Here is a 21,864-nt window from a genome sequence, read left to right as displayed (position 1 = left end):
ACTCCAGTGATTAACTCAGTGTTGTGTTGTCAGGCCCAGTCAGGCTCTTGGTTTGTTTATATGTTTTTTTTTATTTCTTAGTAACTGTATACTGCATAAAAATATTGAGAACTCTACCTGACACACACACACACACACACACACACACACACACCCCTACACAGTTCACCACAGGTTAGAAAGAGCATGCATTGTTTCGCCCGAGCAGGAAGGAGGGAGGGGACAAACAGGGAGTGGCTGGAGCAAAAGAAACCAAGACAAAAGCAGTGAGAGTGATTGGGGTGTGACTGATTTGAGTTCTTATCTGCGCTGAGCTCCGGCAGGACGAATACTTGAAATAACTCTACAGTCAGCAAAACAACTACACGGTCCTCCTGTGGACCCTGATCTGAATTCCCAGACATTATCTAAGAAGACCAAAACTGATCTGAGATCAGCGTGAAAGCGACAGCTGACGGCAATGATTAAGCACTGCCACCTAGAGGCTATGATTGATGATGCCATAAATCACGCTGATTATTAACTTTTGTTTAAAAATCTACATGCTTTCAGACACAAGTGAAGAATATCACATTGTCATTAAATGACCAGCTTTAAAGTGTATAGTTTCTGCACCAAATGGAATCACAGAAGTAATAGTTTCCCAAAAATAGATCAAAGCAAACATCGGTTGTTACCAGTTCTTGTTTAATTGTGATGTACATTGCAACCTACTGGACTATTGTGCAGTTGCTTGTTTGTTTATTTGTTTATCCTTTCCTCATTTTTGCTACATATGCTCAGATGTGTCTTATATGTATTGTCACAGTGTTGCAAAGAGAGACATGGATCTAACTGCAGCTTTTATTGAAATAATTAAGAGTATAAGCCAAGAATGCACGAGGAAACCCATGGAAAGGGAAATATGCTTTACATGCAAAGAAAGACAATGACCGACAGTGAACTAAGGAAAAGGAAGGCTCTATTTACACAAGATAATGCTAAACTATACTAGACGCAGGTGAAGGTACTCTCTAACTAGGGAAACGAGTGAACAACAGGAAGAAACACAGGAAGTGAATATTACAACAACAGAATCAAACGTTATCTGTTGCTGCATCCCACTTATAGTATGCCCTAAAAGTATGAGCTCTTTTTGTGAAGAAAAAGTGAGTGCATGTAAGTTGAGAGACATACTTGCATCTTCAAAAGGCTCAAAGCCTTTTATCTAAACTGCTCTAGTTAACCGTCGCTCGTCACACGCCTGCCATGTTTGTAGTTTTTAAACACTTTTTATATGTGTTTGTAGTTCTGAACCGAATTCTGATTTGAAGCCAAATGGATTGTGGCGAATATTAGCTGTTAAAAGATGCATGGATATGCACTTCGAAAATATATAGTACTTTTAGGATGCTCAATTCAACATATACGATTTGGGACTTTGATTCTAATATTGAATACTATTTAGGACAGATCAAAATAAGAGTCTTTGGAACAACAGACAGATAATACATGACTTGTATTGTATTTAATTAAATAGAAATTATCGTGTTGCAAAAAAAAAAAAGGGCGAGATGTTGAGAAGTGTTGGGTTTAAGATTTATGAGGTGAAATTAAATTGACATTGCTGTGTCATAACAATGCTTTATAATTATATTGCGCTGTCACACCCACTAAACAGGTTTGGTTCACTGTTTCTGTGGTTCCCTTTCATGGGAACTTCGAACTGCGTCCTCTGGGTTTCCCCATAGTGACCCCTAGAGGACGCAGTGTCTCATTCCCTACTCAGGGAACCATGGTTACATAAGTAACCTGAGACGTTCCCTTTCATGGGAACTTTGAACTGCGTCCTCTAGGGGTCGCTATGGGGAAACCTAGAGGACGCAGTGTCTCGTTCCCTACTCAGGGAACCATGGTTACATAAGTAACCTGAGACGTTCCCTTTCATGGGAACTTTGAACTGCGTCCTCTAGGGGTCGCTATGGGGAAACCTAGAGGACGCAGTGTCTCGTTCCCTACTCAGGGAACCATGGTTACATAAGTAACCTGAGACGTTCCCTTTCATGGGAACTTTGAACTGCGTCCTCTAGGGGTCGCTATGGGGAAACCTAGAGGACGCAGTGTCTCGTTCCCTACTCAGGGAACCATGGTTACATAAGTAACCTGAGACGTTTCTAACATGCACTGATAGTTAACTCAGTTTTTGAAACAGAAAGCTAAGTTAACGGTAACACTTTATTTCGATAGTCCACTTTAGACATTCTATTAACAGTAAGTAACTTTGCAACTACATGTCAACTAGCAGTTAGTAGAGTATTAGTAGACTGTCTGCTTAATATCTTCTAACACTTTCTTTGTTAACTTATTCTACTAAACCTAAACCTACCCTAAGTCTACTCTGAGAGTTAGTAGACATGTAGTTGCAAATTAATGAGAATTAGTTGACATGTAGTTGACATGTAGTTACAAAGTTACTTATTGTTAGTAGAATGTCTAAAGTGAACTATCGAAATAAAGTGTAGCCAAGTTAACTAACCCTGCTTTCCAGAATATACTGTAATCTGCTGTTTTGACCATGTGTTCGTATGATGAAATGAAAAGTGTAAAATGTGACAACATTTCAAAAATAGATGATAATTACAGTGAGGCGACACTCCAGAAGACTGTAAATCAGTTGGGCGCGTGTCTAAGTGTGTTTGTGTGTTGCAGAGACTCATTGAGACCGCACCCTTCGGTGAAGACGCAGAGACCATCAGCCAACAGATCCTTAATCACAACAAGTTCCACAGTTCAGTCCAGAGAAGCCAGGAAGTGGACAGAGCACGGGATGAGCTGGTATGTGCTTTGAAAGCGAGTTGTGTGCATGCTAATAGATGACTGGGTGTGCTGTTGATTCACACTGCATAAGGTTGTGCATCATTCAGAAGAGAACTGAGAATGCGTTTTAAATTCAACAATTTTGGAATTTGAATTTAAATGTCACTAAAGTGGAGTAACATTCAAAGAAATTCAAATACTCGCTTCAAGTGTTGTTTTATAATAGATTGCATTGTAAGTATGATAAACATGTACTGACAGAATCTTTCTGCTTCAGCTGCAGAGCAGAGAAAAGGCTGGACTCCACTCTCTGGACCAAGAATGGGACACTTTACAGGTCAGCTAATAAAGCATCTCTCATTTCACTGTATCATTTTTTAGATGTTTCTACACTTTTACACAGCAAGTGATTCAATTTAGTTGATTATACAGTCAAATGAGTTCTGTTTATAGATGTTTGCCCCCGATGGTCCAAAGGTTTGACACAGCTACTCGAAACCTTTTTTATTATTACTATTTATCACATTTTAGAATAATAGTAGAGTCATCAAAACTATATAATAATACAAATGGGAATATTATGTAGTGACTATTTTAGACTGTAAATGTTTAACAAATCGGTTCTCTCCAGTGTTTGAGAGAAGCTCGCATTCTCTCAGTCTGATCTTTTCTTCTTCTCACCGTGTAGAAAATGTCGCATGCGCGTACGGCTCAGCTGCGAGACTTGCAGAGCATCATCGAGGAGATCTCCAGAGCCATCATGTGGGTCAACGACAGAGAGGAAGAGGAGCTGGTGTTCGACTGGGGAGATAAAAACATCGACACATACATCCCACAAAAACAAGAGAGCTACTCGGTAAGGACTCACGCACGATCATCAGAAAATAATATACAATAATGCAAATGATCACAAATGCATATGGAATTTGTAAAGCAATTTTCACAATTCAGGACAGCTTTTACAATGCATGTTTTTAAATGATACAATGTCATTTGGCTCTAATGAACTGAGAATCTTTAGTGTAAACCTTACTGTAAAGAGTTACCCAGTTTACATTTATTTATTTGTATACATGTATTAATTTAGCAGACACTTTTATCCAAAATGACTTACAAAAAAAGGACCGTCACAAGCAATTTGTCAATATTTGAAGTTAAACGCCGATAAACCGATAAACGCCACTTTATAAAAGCTGAAACGTTTTCACGGAAGCTTGCAAAAGCAGCGCGTTACAATGCATACAGTTTATGATCACAACAACAACAACGTTTGTCAGGCATCTACATTGTCATCTGAGGAGATTACAAAGATTAAACGAGTGTTTTTTTAAACTCTAAAACATAAAATGTGGAGTTCATCTGCTTTTGCTATAAAACAAACTTTTAATAGGAAAACAACTTACTTTCAATTAACTTTAATTTTGTAAATTACCTTTATTTGTTTAAGTTATTATTACTTAAAGGTGACATATCATGAAAATCTGACTTTTCCAGGTTGTAAGTGCTATAATCAGGTCTCTGGTGCATCTACCAACCAAGGAAACGTGAAAAGATTAACCCAGTAACTTTGTTTAGGTAAGCCTTTTTTCTGCAAGCCTCTGAGAAAACGCATTTCAGGTGACATATCATGAAAATCTGACTTTTCCAGGTTGTAAGTGCTATAATCAGGTCTCTGGTGCATCTACCAACCAAGGAAACGTGAAAAGATTAACCCAGTTTTGGGAAGCCTTTTTCTGCAAGCGTCTGAGAAAACGAGCGTGTCTCATTTCGCTCCCTCTGTGACGTGGCAAAGGGAACTCATTATAATATCACCGCCCCTTAATCTGTAAGTTTCCACTCATGGCGCCGTCATTTTGATTTTGCAAGCGACAAAGTTGTACAAGTTCTAATGCCATGGCGAAAGTTTGAGCAAAACATGCTAACTGTTCTGTCTTTGGCTGCACAGACGAGCACTGAACACTGTTTAGAGTCCCAGCCTCAGACGAGACGAGACAGCAGTGGATTTATTGATTTATTTACTGTATATTGCTGCTGCCACACAGATCTAAAATAAACAAGCGATTTATTTCCCAGCTGTTTACCTTCACAGACATAACCCACTGTTTTTGTAACTCATGTGTGCTTTTAACGTAAACTTGTGTGAAAGAGAACTTAGTTTAGTGCTCACATGCTGTGACAGCCGCTTTCTGTGCGTGTGCTTCAGATGTGTGCGCTCAGAAAACCCTATATCAGAAGTTTAAACTCATATGGTTTAAAATGCATGATTTCAGCGCGATAAACATGATAATCAGAACCAAAACAGATGTTTTTAGCAGGTACAGCTGTCGCAGCTCTATTCTGGAAAAGGGGGCGGGGAGCAGCAGCTCATTTGCATTTAAAGACACAGGCCCGAAAACAGCGTGTTTCTGCTTCCACTCAAAATAGGCATTTTCAAAATTATATAATAAATGATCTGAGGAGTATTTTGAGCTGAAACGTCACAGAAACATTCTGGGGACACCTGAGACTTATATTACATATTGTAAAAAGGGGCATAATATGTCTCCTTTAATCAAAACATCCCAACTGCAGTTTGATTGATATTACTTGGAATGCGCAATAAAAAAAACGTGATTTCTGAAAAAAAAATTAAAATGGAGTTATCGGTTTTTGCAAATGAACTCCTCATTTGTAGAACACAATGCCAATTTTATAGTAAAATATGCAGTTGTTGCACAAGCTAGAATAGGGATGAAATACAAAAAAGACCTGCAAAAAAATACAGAGAAGAGAAGAAGAATAGCTTCTTCAGCTGTAGTCTTATGATGTCTCAAAGTTACGATGTCTCAAGTGATCAGGTGAACTTTGGCAACTCGTTAACTTCTGAATTTTGCTCTATTAGATACATGCACTAATGAAATACAACATCAATGTGCACATGGGCAAACATAAAAAAAAACAATGAACAAAAACTAGTCTTGACTATGCTAGACTATTATTTCCTGTTATAAAATACATCCTTCCTGTCAGAAACTGATGAGTGATCTGGAAGAGAAAGAGAAAGAGCTGAATAAACTGAAGGCAAAGGTGGACAACCTCCTGAGGACCCAACACCCAGCATCTGATAAGATACAGGTGAGGAAACATCTTCACGCTCAACTTACATCAATGATAAGATCAGTGACTGTGAAAACTGTCTCATTAATGCTGTGGATATGAGTAATACCTCAGATCATGAGCTTTTTATAATAATTTACATTGTCGTATTAGGGATCCAAACATGATCTTTTGATGTTTCTTACTTACTTTGGAGCAACCGATGGTTTATAATTTTGTCTGGTTCTTTCAGGCTTATATGGACACACTGCAAACCCAGTGGAGCTGGTTACTGCAGATCACCAAGTGCATCCACGTTCACCTGAAGGAGAATGCTGCTTACAGCCAAGTAAGGGTTTGGTCGTTTGGTGTAGATAAAGGAATCTGTGCTTTAGAATGAAAGCAGTTGCTCTTAGCTGAGGGATCTGATGCTATTTCTTGTGGTGATGATGATATAAATGTACTGTATTGCTCTAAGGAAGAGTAAGCGATTCTCAAAAAGTGTTTTTGAAAATATAATCATTGTCGGAGGTGAAAAGTCTGAAGCTTGGTGTTTCAGTATCATTGAGATACTATTTAGTATGATTGAGATACTAGATTATATTAATATTTTTTAATTTAAAAAAAATTTATTTAAAGTTTTTGTAATTTTGTTATGGTTTTGTCATTTGTTTCATACATATATTAATTTAATTTCATATAAATTATATTAATTTTGTTTCAGTTTTAGTTTATTTTAGTACATCAAGTTAAACCAAATTAAAATGAGAAATGTTGCTGGCAACTTGCTGAAATTAAAATGTTTTTATATTTTATTTTATTTCAAGTAATGCATTTTTATGCTATAATAAGTCATTTTTATGCTAAAAGTGTTCAAATGGATTTAAGGGATTTAGATATTGCTCAGTTTTGTTCAAAACAAGAGTGAACAATTCTTAGAAAGCATCAATGAAGATAAGATTATTTGCCTTTTAAAAAGACAAATGATTGATTTAGTCTTTAAAGGGGCTGCAAATAATGCCTTATTATTCATGCAATATCGTTTGGACTTGGAATATATCGTGCACAAGGCGTATGGATTATTTTATGATACTTATAGTATATGGTGAGCTTGTGTCTGAAACGTGAAAGCCTCAGTCCCCTTTTATTGTAATTGCATGGAAAAGAGCAACCAGTCCTTTCTTCAAAATGTCTCTTTTTGTGTTCTATGGAATAAACAAATTCATATGGGTTTGGACACGAAGGGGAGTAAATGATGACAGAAGTTTTAATTGTCTTATTATTCTTTTGTAGTTCTTCAAGGAGGCCAATGAGACGTACAGCAGACTGCAGAAAGACCACGAGAGCATCCGAAAGAAGTTCACCTGCGACAAGAACACACCTCTGGAGAATCTGACAGAAATGCTCAAAAACCTGGAGGTGCGACAAAATAAAAAAAAATCAAATATGTAGCATATGACGTCCTATAATGTCATTTCTTATGTACGTATGACGTGACTGCACTTTGCAAATCACTGTGTGCACACAAAATGTTCCCATTCATCTTGTAAATAATTGTGCCTGTGTGGGTGTGTGTGTAGAAAGAGAAAGACAGGATCATGGAGAGTAAGAGGCAGGTTCAGACGCTGGTCAACAAGTCCAAGAGCATCGTGTGTCTGAAGCCTCGTAACCCAGAGGAGAAGAGCAGCGGCCCGGTCATCGTCAAAGCCCTGTGTGACTTCAAACAGGACCAGGTCAGTCACTCTCACATACGCACTGATGTCCTCTTTATATTCTTTGTCATATCTGAATGATCTATATATACAGTGAAGGACTTGTTGTGATTTCCCAAGCATGTTAGTTTGAACGTTCAGCTAGGGTTGGAAACTGAGAAATGTCTATTTTCATAACAGATGAATGAAAAGTCTTCCATCGGTGCACAACTAGCTTCACTTTTAAATTACATAATCTTTTAAGTACAAACTGTACAGTAATAAATTACAAATGTGACCGCTCATCAGTAGATTTCTATAATAATGTGCCATTGCAGTGTTGATTTATGATGGCATTACAATCAGCAAAGCTGTCTACTCTAACAGCCACTTTGTTGCAAATCAAAAAAATTTTAACTTTAGTAATAAATAGTGCTGTCAAACGATTAATCGCATCCGAAATAAAAGTTTTTGTTTACATAATATATGTGTGTGCGTTGTGTATATTTATTATGTATATATAAAAACACTCACACACACAGCATATATTTTGAAAATATTTACATGTATATATTTATATTCATATAATTTATATCATATATAAATATATTTAATATATAAACGCAACATATGTTTCTTAAATATATACATGCATGTGTGTGTATTTATATATACGTAGTAAATATACAAAGTACACACACATATATTATGTAAACAAAAACTTTTATTTCGGATGCGATTAATCGCGATTAATCATTTGACAGCACTAGTAATCAAACGCGACGTATAATTTAAAATACTTTTCATTACTAAGATTTAATACACTGTAAAATGATTTTCATTTGGCGTTGTCAGCAAGTGATTTCTCATCAGGCACCAAACAGAGGACACATAAAACGCTGTTTTAGTCAATGGAATGACTTAAGAAATAGGAGGAGAGTTGAAGAGTCACATCTGTTATTAAACATGATCGTCAGTCCCAAACGCTGACTTTGTTAAAGGGACAGTTCACCCAAAAATTAACTCACCCTCATGTTGTTCCAAACCCTTAAGATGTTGGTTCATCTTCATAATGCAAATTAAGATATTTTTATTGAAACCTGAGAGTTTCTGTTCCTCCATTGAAAGTTCAGGTAACCAAATTGAATTAGATCCAAAAAGGTCATAAAGGAGTTGTTAATATGAAACAAATGATTTAATGCGAGTCATGCGAATAGACAGTCGCTTTTTATTATGTAAATAAAAGCCTAAATGAAATCTATTCATTTGAACAGTGATGGACGCTAGGGTTGCAAAGGGGTGGAACATGTCCGGAAACTTTCCAAAAATCCCTGGAATATTCCAAAAAATCCAGGAATGTTTTTGAAATTTACTGGAATTTTTCCCCCTTTTTGCAACCATAATCGACACACATAGAGCACATCACAATGGTAAATGAGCTTCTGTGTTTTCCATATGTGATGAGCTCCGTGTATGTGTGCTTAAAAGCCTAAATTAAATATGTTTATCATGTAAAGCGATCATATCTCTTCGTAAGACTTGTATAAAGCCCCTCGATTCCTTTTTTAAGATGCCTTTATGACCTTTTTGGATCTTCTATGTTTTGGTTACCTGGACTTTCAATGGAGGGACTGAAACCTCTCAGATTTAATTTGTTTCGAGGATTAACCAAAGTCTAATGGATTTGAAATGACACGAGGGTGGGTTTTCATTTTTGGGTGAACTATCCCTTTAACATAGCCATTGATTTAATTATTCAGTTTTTAGGGAGTAAATGTGCTTCTAGACGATGTTTCGAAATTTGTGTTTTTACCACTTCTCATGTTGGGATGAATCTCTTTGTTAAATTGCTCATTTGTAAGTGAAGAAATGTAAATGCATTTCTCTCTCTTGTAATTTACCAAACTCTCTTAAGCGCAAAGGTTAGTTGTTTCAGGTGTAATTTAAAGCTAGAACTACATTCTCCAGAAGCAGGATGTAAACATACAGTGCATGTATTTCTGCAAAACGGTATGAAACACTGAAACGCAGTTTGGCTGTTACAGAAGGGCATTCTGAAAGGGGACGAAGGAATCCTGAAAGACAACTCTCAGCGCAGTAAGTGGCACGTGACTGGACCTGGAGGACTGGAAATGCTCATCCCATCAGTATGTCTGTTCATCCCACCACCAAACCCTCTGAGCATCGGTCTGGCACACAAGTACGACAAAAACACACATGCACACAGATCCTAGAGCAGCCGGTAGTGTCATAGTAAAGACATGCACTGATTAACTGACTGCTTGACAGGAACGAGCAGTACTATGAAGCCATCATGTCCATCTGGAGTCAGCTGTACATCAACATCAAGAGTCTGATCTCCTGGCAGTACTGCATGAAGGACGTCCAATACATCAACTCCCTCACACTCTCAATGGTATCAATTGATTGGATCAACCTTTTACTCAATGCCTAATATGCTTTTTGACTTAGAATTATGTTTTTAACAAAAGTCTCCATCTCTTAGAACATTCTTTGCTTCTCGCTCCCTGTCTGTTTTAGCTGTCACAGATGCGTCCTGAAGAGTATCGCAACATCATTAAGAACCTGGAGCTCCACTACCAGGAGTTCATGCGGAACTGTCTCGGCTCTGAGATGTTTAGCGATGAAGAAAAGAGAAAGATGGAGATGCAGTACGCAGGAGCTCAGTCCCATTATGACCGGCTGGTGATCCAGCTGCCCAACTATAGTAAGACACGCGCACACCGCATCCAGTCACATCATATTATAATCAGTACACATGAATGTAGTGTTACAAGTCATCTTGGCATGGAATATCAAGCCAGCGTTGCAGAGATTCAGATTTATTAATCCACAGATTAGGTCTGTAGAAGAGTTCATCTCTGATTTACCATCAAAATATGATTAGAAAAAATAATGCAAAGATTCTTTTGAAACAACTAAAATGTCAGTCTCCTGAAATAATATTTTCACTTAATTCACAAATTAACAAGTGACATAATTTATTACTTCATGCCTACATCTGCCTGAATCTGCAAACTGAAGCTGGATGCATGGAAATGAACCCATGTACAGTTCATAACACTCGGTGTTAAACTTCACTGAAATTTAGCAGACCTTTGGATCACACATCTGTCTTTTTTCTTAGTTCAGGCCAGGGTTATTATAAAGTAAAGTAAAATTAAAACCATAAAAAAAACATTCATTCGAGCTCAGGGCTGAATGTGAGTTTCATGTCAGATCTGAGTGCTCTCAGACGCAGGGTGGAGGCGGCGGAGACGGGCTTGATCCAGCACCTCCACGTGCCTCTGAAGGAGAACGGCGTACAGGAGTGCTCCCAAAGACTCGTGCTGCTGCAGGTACAATCAAACACACGGCACTGTCAATGGCATAGTCTGTTAGAACAACTAGTGATGTATTGCCGATATATCAGATTTCTGCATTGCTCACTCATAAACACAGTCGGACTAAAATGAAAACTCTCTCATCATTTACTCACCCTCAAGATGTTTCAAATCTGTGTTAGTTTCTTTCTTTTGCTAAACACAAAAGAAGATATTTTGAATAATGTGGGTTACCGAGCAGTTGACGGTAGCCATTGACTTCCGTGGTATGGAAAAACATACTGTGGAAGTCGATGGCTACCGTCAGCTGTTTGGTGTCCAACATTCTTCAAAATATCTTCTTTTGTGTTTAACAGAAGAAAGAAACTCGTACAGGTTTAGAACAACTTGAGGGTGCGTAAATGATGACAGAATTTAATTTTTTTACAAAATTCAAACTCCATGTTTTACGTGGCGATAAAAGGAAACTGCAGCATATTCAGGGTCTGGCCTGTGATTTATCCCACCATCCACGGACGAATTTCCTACTGTTTTTTTTTTTTTGACAAACTCCAAGGTCATGTAGCATTTTAATTGGCTTACAAGAAGGTATCAGTTCATCATTTTTGGCCACTACCACTTTATATAGCGACTAAACACTGAATTTCAAAAAGTTTGTTTTCACAAATATCCAGCATTTAGATGCTCATGTGAAGTGAATTACAAGGGCTAGAAACATTGAAAAATATTACAGAGTTTTGTTTGAGGCTCTTAGTTTAACGTAAAAGTCATGAACCTTAAAAAGATGCTTTCACATGTTCACCTACGAGACATGGGTAAAGTATCTTTTTCCTTTTGACACTTTGCCAAAATATACTTCTAGAATAAAAAAAATCTGAAAATAGTTCAAAATAATAGTGTGGAAAACATTGACCTGGAGAGTGAGAATAATAGAAAGAAAATGTGTTTTCAACACTTTTTGAGGGAGGATTATTATGGCAGCTTTGATGGATTGTATATTATATTAAAGTGCAGTTTTTTATAGCAATCTATTAATAGCGGTAGTGTTTTTGGTTTTGCCGAATCAAGGGGACTGTGATTAAATACAGTTTTCGTTTTCACCCCATCTTGACAATCTTTTGATACATATGTGACGCTGGAGCACAAAAGCAGTGTTAAGTCGCTGGGGGATATTTGTAGCAATAGCCAACAATACATTGTATGGGTCAAAATTATAGATTTTTCTTTTATGACAAAAATCATTAGGATATTAAGTAAAGATCATGTTCCTTGAAGATATTTTGTAAATTTCCTACTGTAAATATATTAAAACTTAATTTTATATTAGTAATATGCATTGCTAAGAACTTCATTTGGCGATTTTTCTCAATATTTTGATTTTTTTGCACCCTCAGATTTTCAAATAGCTGTATCTCGGCCAAATATTGTCCGATCCTTACAAAACATACACCAGTGGAAAGCTTATTTATTCAGCTTTCAGATGATGTATACATCTCAATTTCGAAAAATTTACCCTTATGACTGGTTTTGTGCTCCAGGGTCAACATATGAGTTTTTAATTTGTTCAGTAAATTTGCCTAATGATCTGAATCTGGTCTGTATTTTCAGGGTGTGCATCGTGATCTGGACTCCATCCGGGACGAATACCTGCGTCTGAGGGAGAAGATTTTGAGAGAGCTAGAAGGAAGCACTAATGCAGAACAGACCCGCTACCTGCGCTCTGAGCTGGACCACATCAACCAGAAACTGGGCAGCCTGCAAGGCATCTCCACTGCATATATCCAGAGGCAAGAACACTTCAAACCACAAATACTGCATTTATTATGTTTCTGATTTTGCTCTCTTCCTAAACCTGCTGAAATGTCTGAAACGAGACCCATAAATCGCATAGAGTTCAGCATGGTTACTCTTTTATTTTCGACAGTCCACTTTAGTCGTTCTACTAACTATAAGTAACTTTGCGACTTCTTGTCAGCTAACTCATTCCTTTGCATCTACATGTCAACTAACTCTCATTAGAGTATCGTTAGACTGTTAGTTTATGAAGTTGACATGACAATAAACATTGACAGTAAAGTGTGAGCAGATATTAAGCAGACAGTTTGTTAATACTCTAATGACTGCTAGTTCACACGTGGTTGCAGAGTTACTTACAGTTATTAGAAAGTCTAAAGTGGAACATCAAGATAACGTGGCGTTATACTCAATATGCCATTATACTCCCATCTTGCTGTACCCTAGAGAGAGTCCATTACTGCTAAAGTGGACAAAATAAGGATTTGAGTTCTCTTTCAGGCACAGGGACAGCGTGAACCTAAAGAACTGGGTCTTTTTTCACCTGATTCGCTTTTTTGGTCCACTTCAGGGGTCTGATTTTGGTTAAAGTGCCCATAATATGCTCATTTATTTCTGGGGTCTGCTAAAATACTTTTGCATGCTTTAAAGATCAAAAAACATTATTTTTCTCATGTTTGGACATTGCTGCAGGCAGCACCTCTTTTCACGTCTCTTCAAAGCCCGCCTTCATGAAAAGGTCTGCTCTGATTGGTCAGCTGGCCCAGTCTATTGTGATTGGTCAGCCGATTAGAGCGTGTCGGAAATATAAAGTAACTTACCATAATTGGGTTTCATCTCCAGAGGCTTCATTAGCAGCTGTAAACAGTATTTTATCTATGGTGACTATAGCATTGGTTAGGGTTAGGATTAGCGTTGGTAAAGAAGTCAAATGTTTTTTGCCCTTGCAGTGTGAATACAAACTGTGTTTTCTTGACATATGCAATCTAAGAACATATATAAGGAAGCATTTAAAAAATGGACTATCTTTCTCATTAACCAATGAATTGCTTACTTATAGTTGTTTCTGTACAGCAAGGTGTGACAGGAGAAGGTATTAGTATGAGAATTAATTAGCAGTGATCTCCTCACAGTGTTTTCATGGGGATTTATTTGTCTGTGTTTCCAGGCTCTCTGCTCTTCAGGCTCTGCTCCAGCACCTCCTGCAGGCTGAGGACATCGTTAAAGTCCATGAGGCTCGTCTGACAGAAAAAGAGACGACTTCTCTTGATCTGAACGAAGTGGAAAAGTACCACATGACTCTCAAGGTGAACTTAATTTTTATGAGTTTAAATATCTGAACTTTTAATATGAACCCTTGTCTTTTTTTAACCAGGTACATAATATGTGTGTGTGTGTGTGTGTGTGTGTGTGTGTGTGTGTGTGTGTGTGTGTGTGTGTGTGTGTGTGTGTGTGTGTGTGTGTGAGGTGTCTGGGTTGTTATAGTTAACTAAAACTAAAATTAAAACCATTAAAAAATTACTTAATGGTTACTACAACGTATACTGAAATAAAATACAATGTATAAAACTTTTTATTTCAGCTAGTTGCCAAAGCAAAAATTCTCATTTTAATTTAGTTTAACTTGATGTACTAAACTAACTAAAACTAAAACAGATACAAATTAAATAAAAAAAAACAATAGACATTTATTTTTTATTTATTTCTCTAAATAACTACTAAAAATGACAAAAACACACAATTGTTAAAACTAAAATGAAAACGTAAAAAGAAAACCGATTCAAAATATTAATAAAAACTACAATAATATCTCAGTGATACTAAAATAACACTGGTGTGTGTGTGTGTGTGTGTGTGTGTGTAGGTGAGATCATTTTGAGTCATTTCGACCCTGAAGCATATTTTGAGTTTTATGCACTGAATGAAAAATTAACATCTAATTTGTGCTCATAAGATTATTGTTTGCAATATACAATAAATGGTGGGTTTTCATAAAATAATGTTTTTGAAAAATGCCTCTAAAGATTCTAAGTTTCAGTCATTTTTGACTGAATTAGGAGATTATTCAAGCATACATTAAATAATTAGGTTAAATATAGTGCAATAAGAAAATATTCAGACCCCTTCATTTTTTTCACATTTGTGACCCTGGACCACAAAACAAGTCATAAGGGTCAATTTTTCGAAATTGAGATTTATACATCATCTGAAAGCTGAATAAATAATAATATAATTATTAATCAATAATAAATTAAAAATAGTTAGGATCTGACAGTATTTGGCTGAGATACAACTATTTGAAAATCTGGAATCTGACGGTGCAAAAATTTTTTAAAATATTGAGAAAATCATCTTCAAAGTTGTCCAAATTAAGTTCTTAGCAATGCATATTACTAATCAAAAATTAAGTTTTAATATATTTACTGTAGGACATTTACAAAATATCTTCATGGAACATGATCCTAAATATCCTAATGATTTTGGCATAAAAGAAAAATGTATAATTGTGACCCATACAATGTATTTTTGGCTATTGCTACAAATATACCCCAGCGACTTAACACTGCTTTTGTGCTCCAGGGTCACATTTTATTAAGTTGCAGCCTTAAAGGGACAGTCAGTGTTATAGTTGAGACCAGCTCATTTAATTCCGAGTCAAGACCAAGACTAGAAGAAGGTCGAAGAAGTGTCCGACTGTTATTCAGTCAGTGTAAATATGTTTTTCCATATGGGTGAATGAAGCCTGTTTTTGCACCATCGTCACAAAAAAATTCCGATTTTTTTTTGTCCACAAATGGCTCATTGCGACTTCCAACTCAAAATGATTGAGCGTGTGTCAGATATATATATTTCTGTTTGATTGTGGTGTCTTGTGCCATGCAGACCATGAAAGCAGAGCTGGAGCAGAAGAAAGATTTTTAAAATATTGAGAAAATCATCTTCAAAGTTGTCCAAATTAAGTTCTTAGCAATGCATATTACTAATCAAAAATTAAGTTTTAATATATTTACTGTAGGACATTTACAAAATATCTTCATGGAACATGATCCTAAATATCCTAATGATTTTGGCATAAAAGAAAAATGTATAATTGTGACCCATACAATGTATTTTTGGCTATTGCTACAAATATACCCCAGCGACTTAACACTGCTTTTGTGCTCCAGGGTCACATTTTATTAAGTTGCAGCCTTAAAGGGACAGTCAGTGTTATAGTTGAGACCAGCTCATTTAATTCCGAGTCAAGACCAAGACTAGAAGAAGGTCAAAGAAGTGTCCGACTGTTATTCAGTCAGTGTAAATATGTTTTTCCATATGGGTGAATGAAGCCTGTTTTTGCACCATCGTCACAAAAAAATTCCGATTTTTTTTGTCCACAAATGGCTCATTGCGACTTCCAACTCAAAATGATTGAGCGTGTGTCAGATATATATATTTCTGTTTGATTGTGGTGTCTTGTGCCATGCAGACCATGAAAGCAGAGCTGGAGCAGAAGAAAGGTGTTTTGAAGGCTATGGAGACTGAGCTGTCCAAGGCTGTGCACTGGAACAGTCAAATAGACAAATCTTTCCACCAGTGTGATGTTGACCTGTCCAGATACTCAGAGCTCGTTGGACAGATGACTGACCGCTGGCGCCGAATTGTGACTCAGATTGATAGCAGGTATGGAAAAATAATTTCCACATGTACTTTCGGGATACACAATGACAAGTGCTGTATCATCACCATAATTAACTATATTAAATTTTTCTTGCTTGTTTGTTTGCAGGGTATGGGACCTGGAGAAACAGGAGAAACAGCTGAATCACTACAAGCAAACCAACTCCATGATAAACAAATGGATTCAGGAAACACGTCAGCGCCAAGATGCCCTCCAGATTACTAAATTCAACAGTCTGGACAGTTTGATGGACCAACTGAACCAGCAAAAAGTCAGTCCAATACACTCCCAATAAAACACTCACATCTGGTCAAATGTTATTAAATCTGATATAAAGTCTAGTGCTTGCCTAGACAGATGAAATTATCACATTGACAAGATCATGACAAGATCACCTTTCAAAAGGTATTCATATGTACTTTTAAGGTGCTAATATGCACCCTTTAGGGGTCAATAAAGTACAAAGGCGCACCTTTTTCAAAGGTATCACCCCAGTGACAGCTTTTGTACCTTTTTTTCTGATAGCGTGCAACGGAGGCACTTTTCACCAAAGGTATGAAAATATACAGTACAGCCAAACTGACTCCATTACAGTCACCGATTCTAATACCACATCAGTAAAAGTCTTAAAGTATCTGATTTTAACAGTACTTCAGTATTTTACTTTTACTGGACGTAGGCTCAAAGATGCAGAAAACTGTTGATTTGTGAGGAGAGTAATCACATGTTTATTTTCCAAAACTGAACACCTTGATATCGCATTAAATTAAGGTCGACACAGCAGCCACTTAAACGCTTAAAGTCTCAGTTAAGTTCTCAAAACAACATGTAGTGTACATTTTGTAATATGCATTTTTTGTACTGTAAGTACTCTTCTCATCTGAATTTAAGGAAGCTCTGCTTCTATTTCTTAACTTGCTTGTAAATGGTATGAAAGAAAAGTAATTTCATATTACTAAGTCAGTTCTCTTTTGCTGTCATGGAGCATCAAGACCCTATGACAGTAAGAAGAATTTCCAACAAAGTGTATGTAAAAAAAGGCCTTTTGAGCAAGTATCATAGGCTGTCTGCTGCTGTGGTTCAGACCTTGTTGCTCTTCTTCGCTCAGTAATGAAATGCAATAATGGAACCGAAACATGTCAGTAGAACAATTTAACTGATACATTCTGATTAAGAAAGTGGATTTTGGATTTGGGTAGAGCTTGGATGAAATATTTAATTGAGAAAAATATGTTGTCAATGAACAGGCGCTGTATTCTGAGATAAAAGGAAAGAAAGAAAAAGTGGATGATGTGGCCAAAGATGCAGACACGTGCGCTGCCTCCATAAAGGTGAGACTCATATTTCTCATATTTGATCATTACAAGTATATACAAATGATGCAAAAGGCTCAGTTCTCAGATAACTCTTTTCGCAGGACTATGAGCTCCAGCTGGCATCCTACAGTGCAGGACTGGAGACGCTGCTCAACATTCCCATCAAGAGGACTATGCTGCAGTCTCCATCCACTGAACTGAGGCAGGAGGTAATCATATTACATCCAAGAGGGGAAAAAATGAATTTACATCACAGTTGACATGATTTACATTCTTTTGAGTGTATGAGTACATTTTCTATCTTCACTGACTTATAACTGTTTCACTAAAGGCGGCAGATTTGCAGTCACACTACATAGAGCTCTTGACACGTTCGAGCGACTACTACAAATTCCTCGGGGAAATGATGAAAAACATGGAGGAGTTAAAGGTAAAAGTTGTGTCTGATGTGTTGTGAATATATCTTTCCAACTTCTAAATCAGGGTTCATGAGATGCCAGTGCCAAACTGCATGCAAATGTATGATCTATATTATTATATTTTAGATTTTGTAGAAATGTAAGAATATGAAAATGGAAACAAACATGCCAAGATGTTGTCAAATTCATTAAATTTTTAAGGTTAACATTAAAATTCTGATTTTTAAAAAAGTTTACATAGGTATTAGAAGCAGGGTTATTATAGTTAACTAAAACTGAATCTAAAATTAAAATGAAAAAGGAAAATGTACAAATAAAAATAGTTTTTATTTAAAATATGAATAAAAACTATTAATATCTCTAATGATACTAAAATAACACTGTTTAGGAGTTTAACAGGCAATAAGGTTGTCTGGGATTCCCTGAAATATATAATGTAGAATAATTTCTTTACATTTTCAAATAAATTTGTTTGAAGACTATAAATGTGATTTATTAGAATGCCAAAAGCAAGTCACAAGAATGCTAAGAATACTACAACAATTCCTAACATAGTACCAATTTTGTCACAGTGCTAGTTTCAGTTCATCTTGTTTAGGACACTAAAGATTAGTCACTACATAGTCAAGTTAAGTTAAAGGAACACTCCGCTATTTTTGAAAATAAGCTCATTTTCCAACTCCCCTAGAGTTAAACAGTTGAGTTTTACCGTTTTCGAATCCATTCAGCCGATCTCCGGGTCTGGCGGTAGCACTTTTAGCTGTAGCTTAGCATAGATCATTGAATCTGATTAGACCGTTAGCATCTCGCTCAAAAATGACCAAAGAGTTTCGATATTTTTCCTATTTAAAACTTGACTCTTCTGTAGCTACATCGTGTACTAAGACCGACGGAAAATGAAAAGTTGCAATTTTCTAGGCCGATATGGCTAGGAACTATACTCTCATTCCGGCGTAATAATCAAGGAACTTTGCTGCCGTACCATGGGTGCAGCAGGCGCAATGATATTATGGAGCGCCTGAAAATAGTCCCCAGCACGCTCCTTGTGCAAGCAGGTGGTCACGTTGGTTATGTTGACGGAAGTTAGCCTATTTTCATATATTATAGGCGTATATTATCAGGCGCTGCATAATATAATTGCGCCTGCTGCACCCATGGTACGGCAGCAAAGTTCCTTGATTATTACGCCGAAAATGGCGTAAAACGGTAAAACTCATCAAAATAAAGTGTTAGCACTATTAGCAGTGCTGATAGATACCAAGTACAGTACATATAGGAAACAAAAAGGAAGCACAATGTTCAAAATGCTTTCTTAAATGTGAGGATTTGTTATTCTTGTAAGTTACTACCACTAACTTACACTATTCAATATGGCTTTTTTTTTATTAGATGCGGAACACTAAAATTGACCTTTTGGAGGAAGAACTAAAACGTCTCAAGGACAACCTCAAAGATCAAACTCATAAAAACCAGTCAATGGAGGATAGTCTGGCTCGCTATCGGCTGGAGCTGACTCAATCTAAAGAAGAGCTTATTTCTATGGAGGAGATCAAGAGAACCCAGGCTAGACAATGCAGTACTACTCGGGAAAGCCTGGACAGCACCCAGAATCAGCTGAAGAACTTGCAAGATGAGGTGTCCCGCCTCACCTTTCTCATCGAGGAAGAGAAACGCAAACGCAGGCTGGCTGAGGACCGATACACCACCCAGCAGGAGGAGTATGAGCTCGCTGTCCGCAAGAGACAGAAAGAACTCGAGGAGCTCAGTTTGTCCAAAAGTCAGTTTGAAAGGGCCATCAAAGAAAAAGAGCGGGAGATTGAACGGCTGCAATTACAGCTGCAGGATGAGGCCTCCCGGCGCAATGCAGCAGAATTAGAGACCTCAAAGGTAAGAACACAGTTAAACCAGGACATTAATAGCCTAAAGCATACTTTTGAATCTGAGATCCACATCACCAAGACCAGTGTGCTCAAGGCAACACAGCAGAAGGAGGAGGAATCGACAACTCTAAGGTTTCAGCTGGATAGGTTAAACTCTGAGAAAAGAGACCTGGAAGAGGAACTTAGAAAGCTGCAGCTTTCGTTCTCCCAAGCCGAAGCGGCACGAAGGAAATCAGAAGAGGACGCTCATCAGCAGAGGTCAACCGAGGGGAGCAGGTTCAAGAAGGAACTGGAGTCACAGATTCAGGTCATATTACGTCAAAAGGAAGAGACTGAAACAAGACACAGAGTGGAACTGACAGAGGCCAACAGAGCTGGTCAGGAAAAGGCCCGTGAGATTACCTTGTTGACCCAAAATCTACAAGACGAGACTAGGCGGAGGAAAGCCTTGGAGGTTGAGAATCAAAGTCTCAGACAGTCTCAGGCTGAACTACTCTCTAAGCACACTTCAACCAGCGAGACCATTAACAAGTTAAAGATCTCTGAGCAAGAGCTTCTCGTTATAAAGAGAGAGATGGCGACACAAAAGAACGAAAAGAGCACATTGGAACAGAATGGCATCAGGCTGCAGAGTCGCATCAGTGAACTGCAGGCAAAGGTGAACGAGTTGCAGGCTGAACTGGAAAAGGAGAAGAGGAGTAATCAGGATGAACTCACAAAGAGGAAAAGAATAGAAACCGAGCTGGAGAGGGTGAATCAGATGTGCCGTGAATACACCACTACCATCAACACTCTGCGGGTCCATCGAGAGCAGGAAAGTGCTTCTGGACGCAGGCATGACCAGGAGCTTCGCAGTTTGAAAGATGAGTTGGAGAGAAGCCAGAAGGACTACAAAATCACAGTAGAGAATCTGAACAGAGTGAATGGCGAATTGAAGGCTTTGCAACAGCAGCTTCTGCGGGAACAAGGCCTTGTCCGTGAGGCCAATCAACGCAACGATTCCCTCTACAAGACTCTAGAAGACAAGAGTCGATTGCTAAATGAGAGCACCAGTGAGATCGAGAAGTTGCAGAGCCTCACCCAGAATCTCACCAAAGAGCATCTGCGGCTAGAGGAGGAACTGAGGACTGTGCGACTAGAGCGAGATGACGTGAAGAGAAGCCTGAGCACCATCGAGAGTGAAAGTGCTTCCCGATTGTCTGCCATTCAATTCCAGTTACAAACCAGCAATAACAGAGCACTGGAACTGCAGGAACTAATCAATGATCTGACTAAAGAGAGAGAAAATTTAAGGGTGGAAATTGCCCAAATCCAAAAGCAGTTCACGGAGGTATTTTTTTCTGAGCGACATCAGTTGAATCAAAAATACATCACCAATTTAAGTTATATCAAAATGGCTTTGCTGGATAACACTGCTGCATAATGCTTTACCTTTGAAAGCACACTTTCTGCATAACACTGCATGGTTACACTCTTCCCACAAAAAGCTTTTTTAATACTTGCTTTGGTAAAACAAATAATTTTTGTTTTATTCTAACCACGTTCAAATCAATATGGTGTTGGTGTTATAATTCTTTCATTTGTTAAATCCTCTAAATGAATTATAATCTGAAATAGTTTATCAATAAATTATCATTTCTCTTTTATGTTTACAGACATCCATGATGATCCAGCGATCTGATGCCAACTACAAAGAAATTGTGCAAGAAAGAGATAGTCTTCTAGTCAAACTGAAGCTGTCGCAACAAGACAAAGACAAGCAGCAGCGCTCCGAAGAAGAGCTCCGGCGCATCAAACTCTCCTTGGACTCTGAGATCAAACAGAAGCAACGTCTCCAGGACGAAATTGATAAAATTACCAAGGATTTCAAGTACTGGAAAAGCCAATA

At 37.6% G+C, this 21,864-nt stretch overlaps 1 protein-coding gene across 1 annotated transcript in view; it reads left to right on the top strand.

Moving 5' to 3' along the window:
• Positions 1-21,864, top strand: part of LOC107567868 (desmoplakin-like) — a 61,189-nt gene that overhangs the window by 23,883 nt on the left and 15,442 nt on the right. The window contains exons 2-22 of the mRNA XM_016253642.1: positions 2,689-2,814; positions 3,074-3,133; positions 3,485-3,652; positions 5,806-5,910; positions 6,125-6,220; positions 7,165-7,290; positions 7,452-7,604; positions 9,608-9,762; positions 9,852-9,978; positions 10,104-10,388; positions 10,711-10,715; positions 10,774-10,921; positions 12,515-12,693; positions 13,869-14,007; positions 16,170-16,363; positions 16,470-16,632; positions 17,609-17,692; positions 17,779-17,886; positions 18,009-18,107; positions 19,486-21,306; positions 21,632-21,846. Coding sequence (XP_016109128.1) covers positions 2,689-2,814; positions 3,074-3,133; positions 3,485-3,652; positions 5,806-5,910; positions 6,125-6,220; positions 7,165-7,290; positions 7,452-7,604; positions 9,608-9,762; positions 9,852-9,978; positions 10,104-10,388; positions 10,711-10,715; positions 10,774-10,921; positions 12,515-12,693; positions 13,869-14,007; positions 16,170-16,363; positions 16,470-16,632; positions 17,609-17,692; positions 17,779-17,886; positions 18,009-18,107; positions 19,486-21,306; positions 21,632-21,846 — 4,556 coding nt within the window. The remainder of the gene's footprint in view (positions 1-2,688; positions 2,815-3,073; positions 3,134-3,484; positions 3,653-5,805; positions 5,911-6,124; positions 6,221-7,164; positions 7,291-7,451; positions 7,605-9,607; positions 9,763-9,851; positions 9,979-10,103; positions 10,389-10,710; positions 10,716-10,773; positions 10,922-12,514; positions 12,694-13,868; positions 14,008-16,169; positions 16,364-16,469; positions 16,633-17,608; positions 17,693-17,778; positions 17,887-18,008; positions 18,108-19,485; positions 21,307-21,631; positions 21,847-21,864) is intronic.

This window comes from Sinocyclocheilus grahami, unplaced genomic scaffold, assembly GCF_001515645.1.
Source record: "Sinocyclocheilus grahami isolate Dianchi unplaced genomic scaffold, SAMN03320097.WGS_v1.1 scaffold1193.1, whole genome shotgun sequence".
Classification (NCBI taxonomy): Eukaryota; Metazoa; Chordata; class Actinopteri; order Cypriniformes; family Cyprinidae; genus Sinocyclocheilus; species Sinocyclocheilus grahami.
Note: the sequence above shows the minus strand (reverse complement) of the source record. Positions and strands in the feature narration are given on the sequence as shown.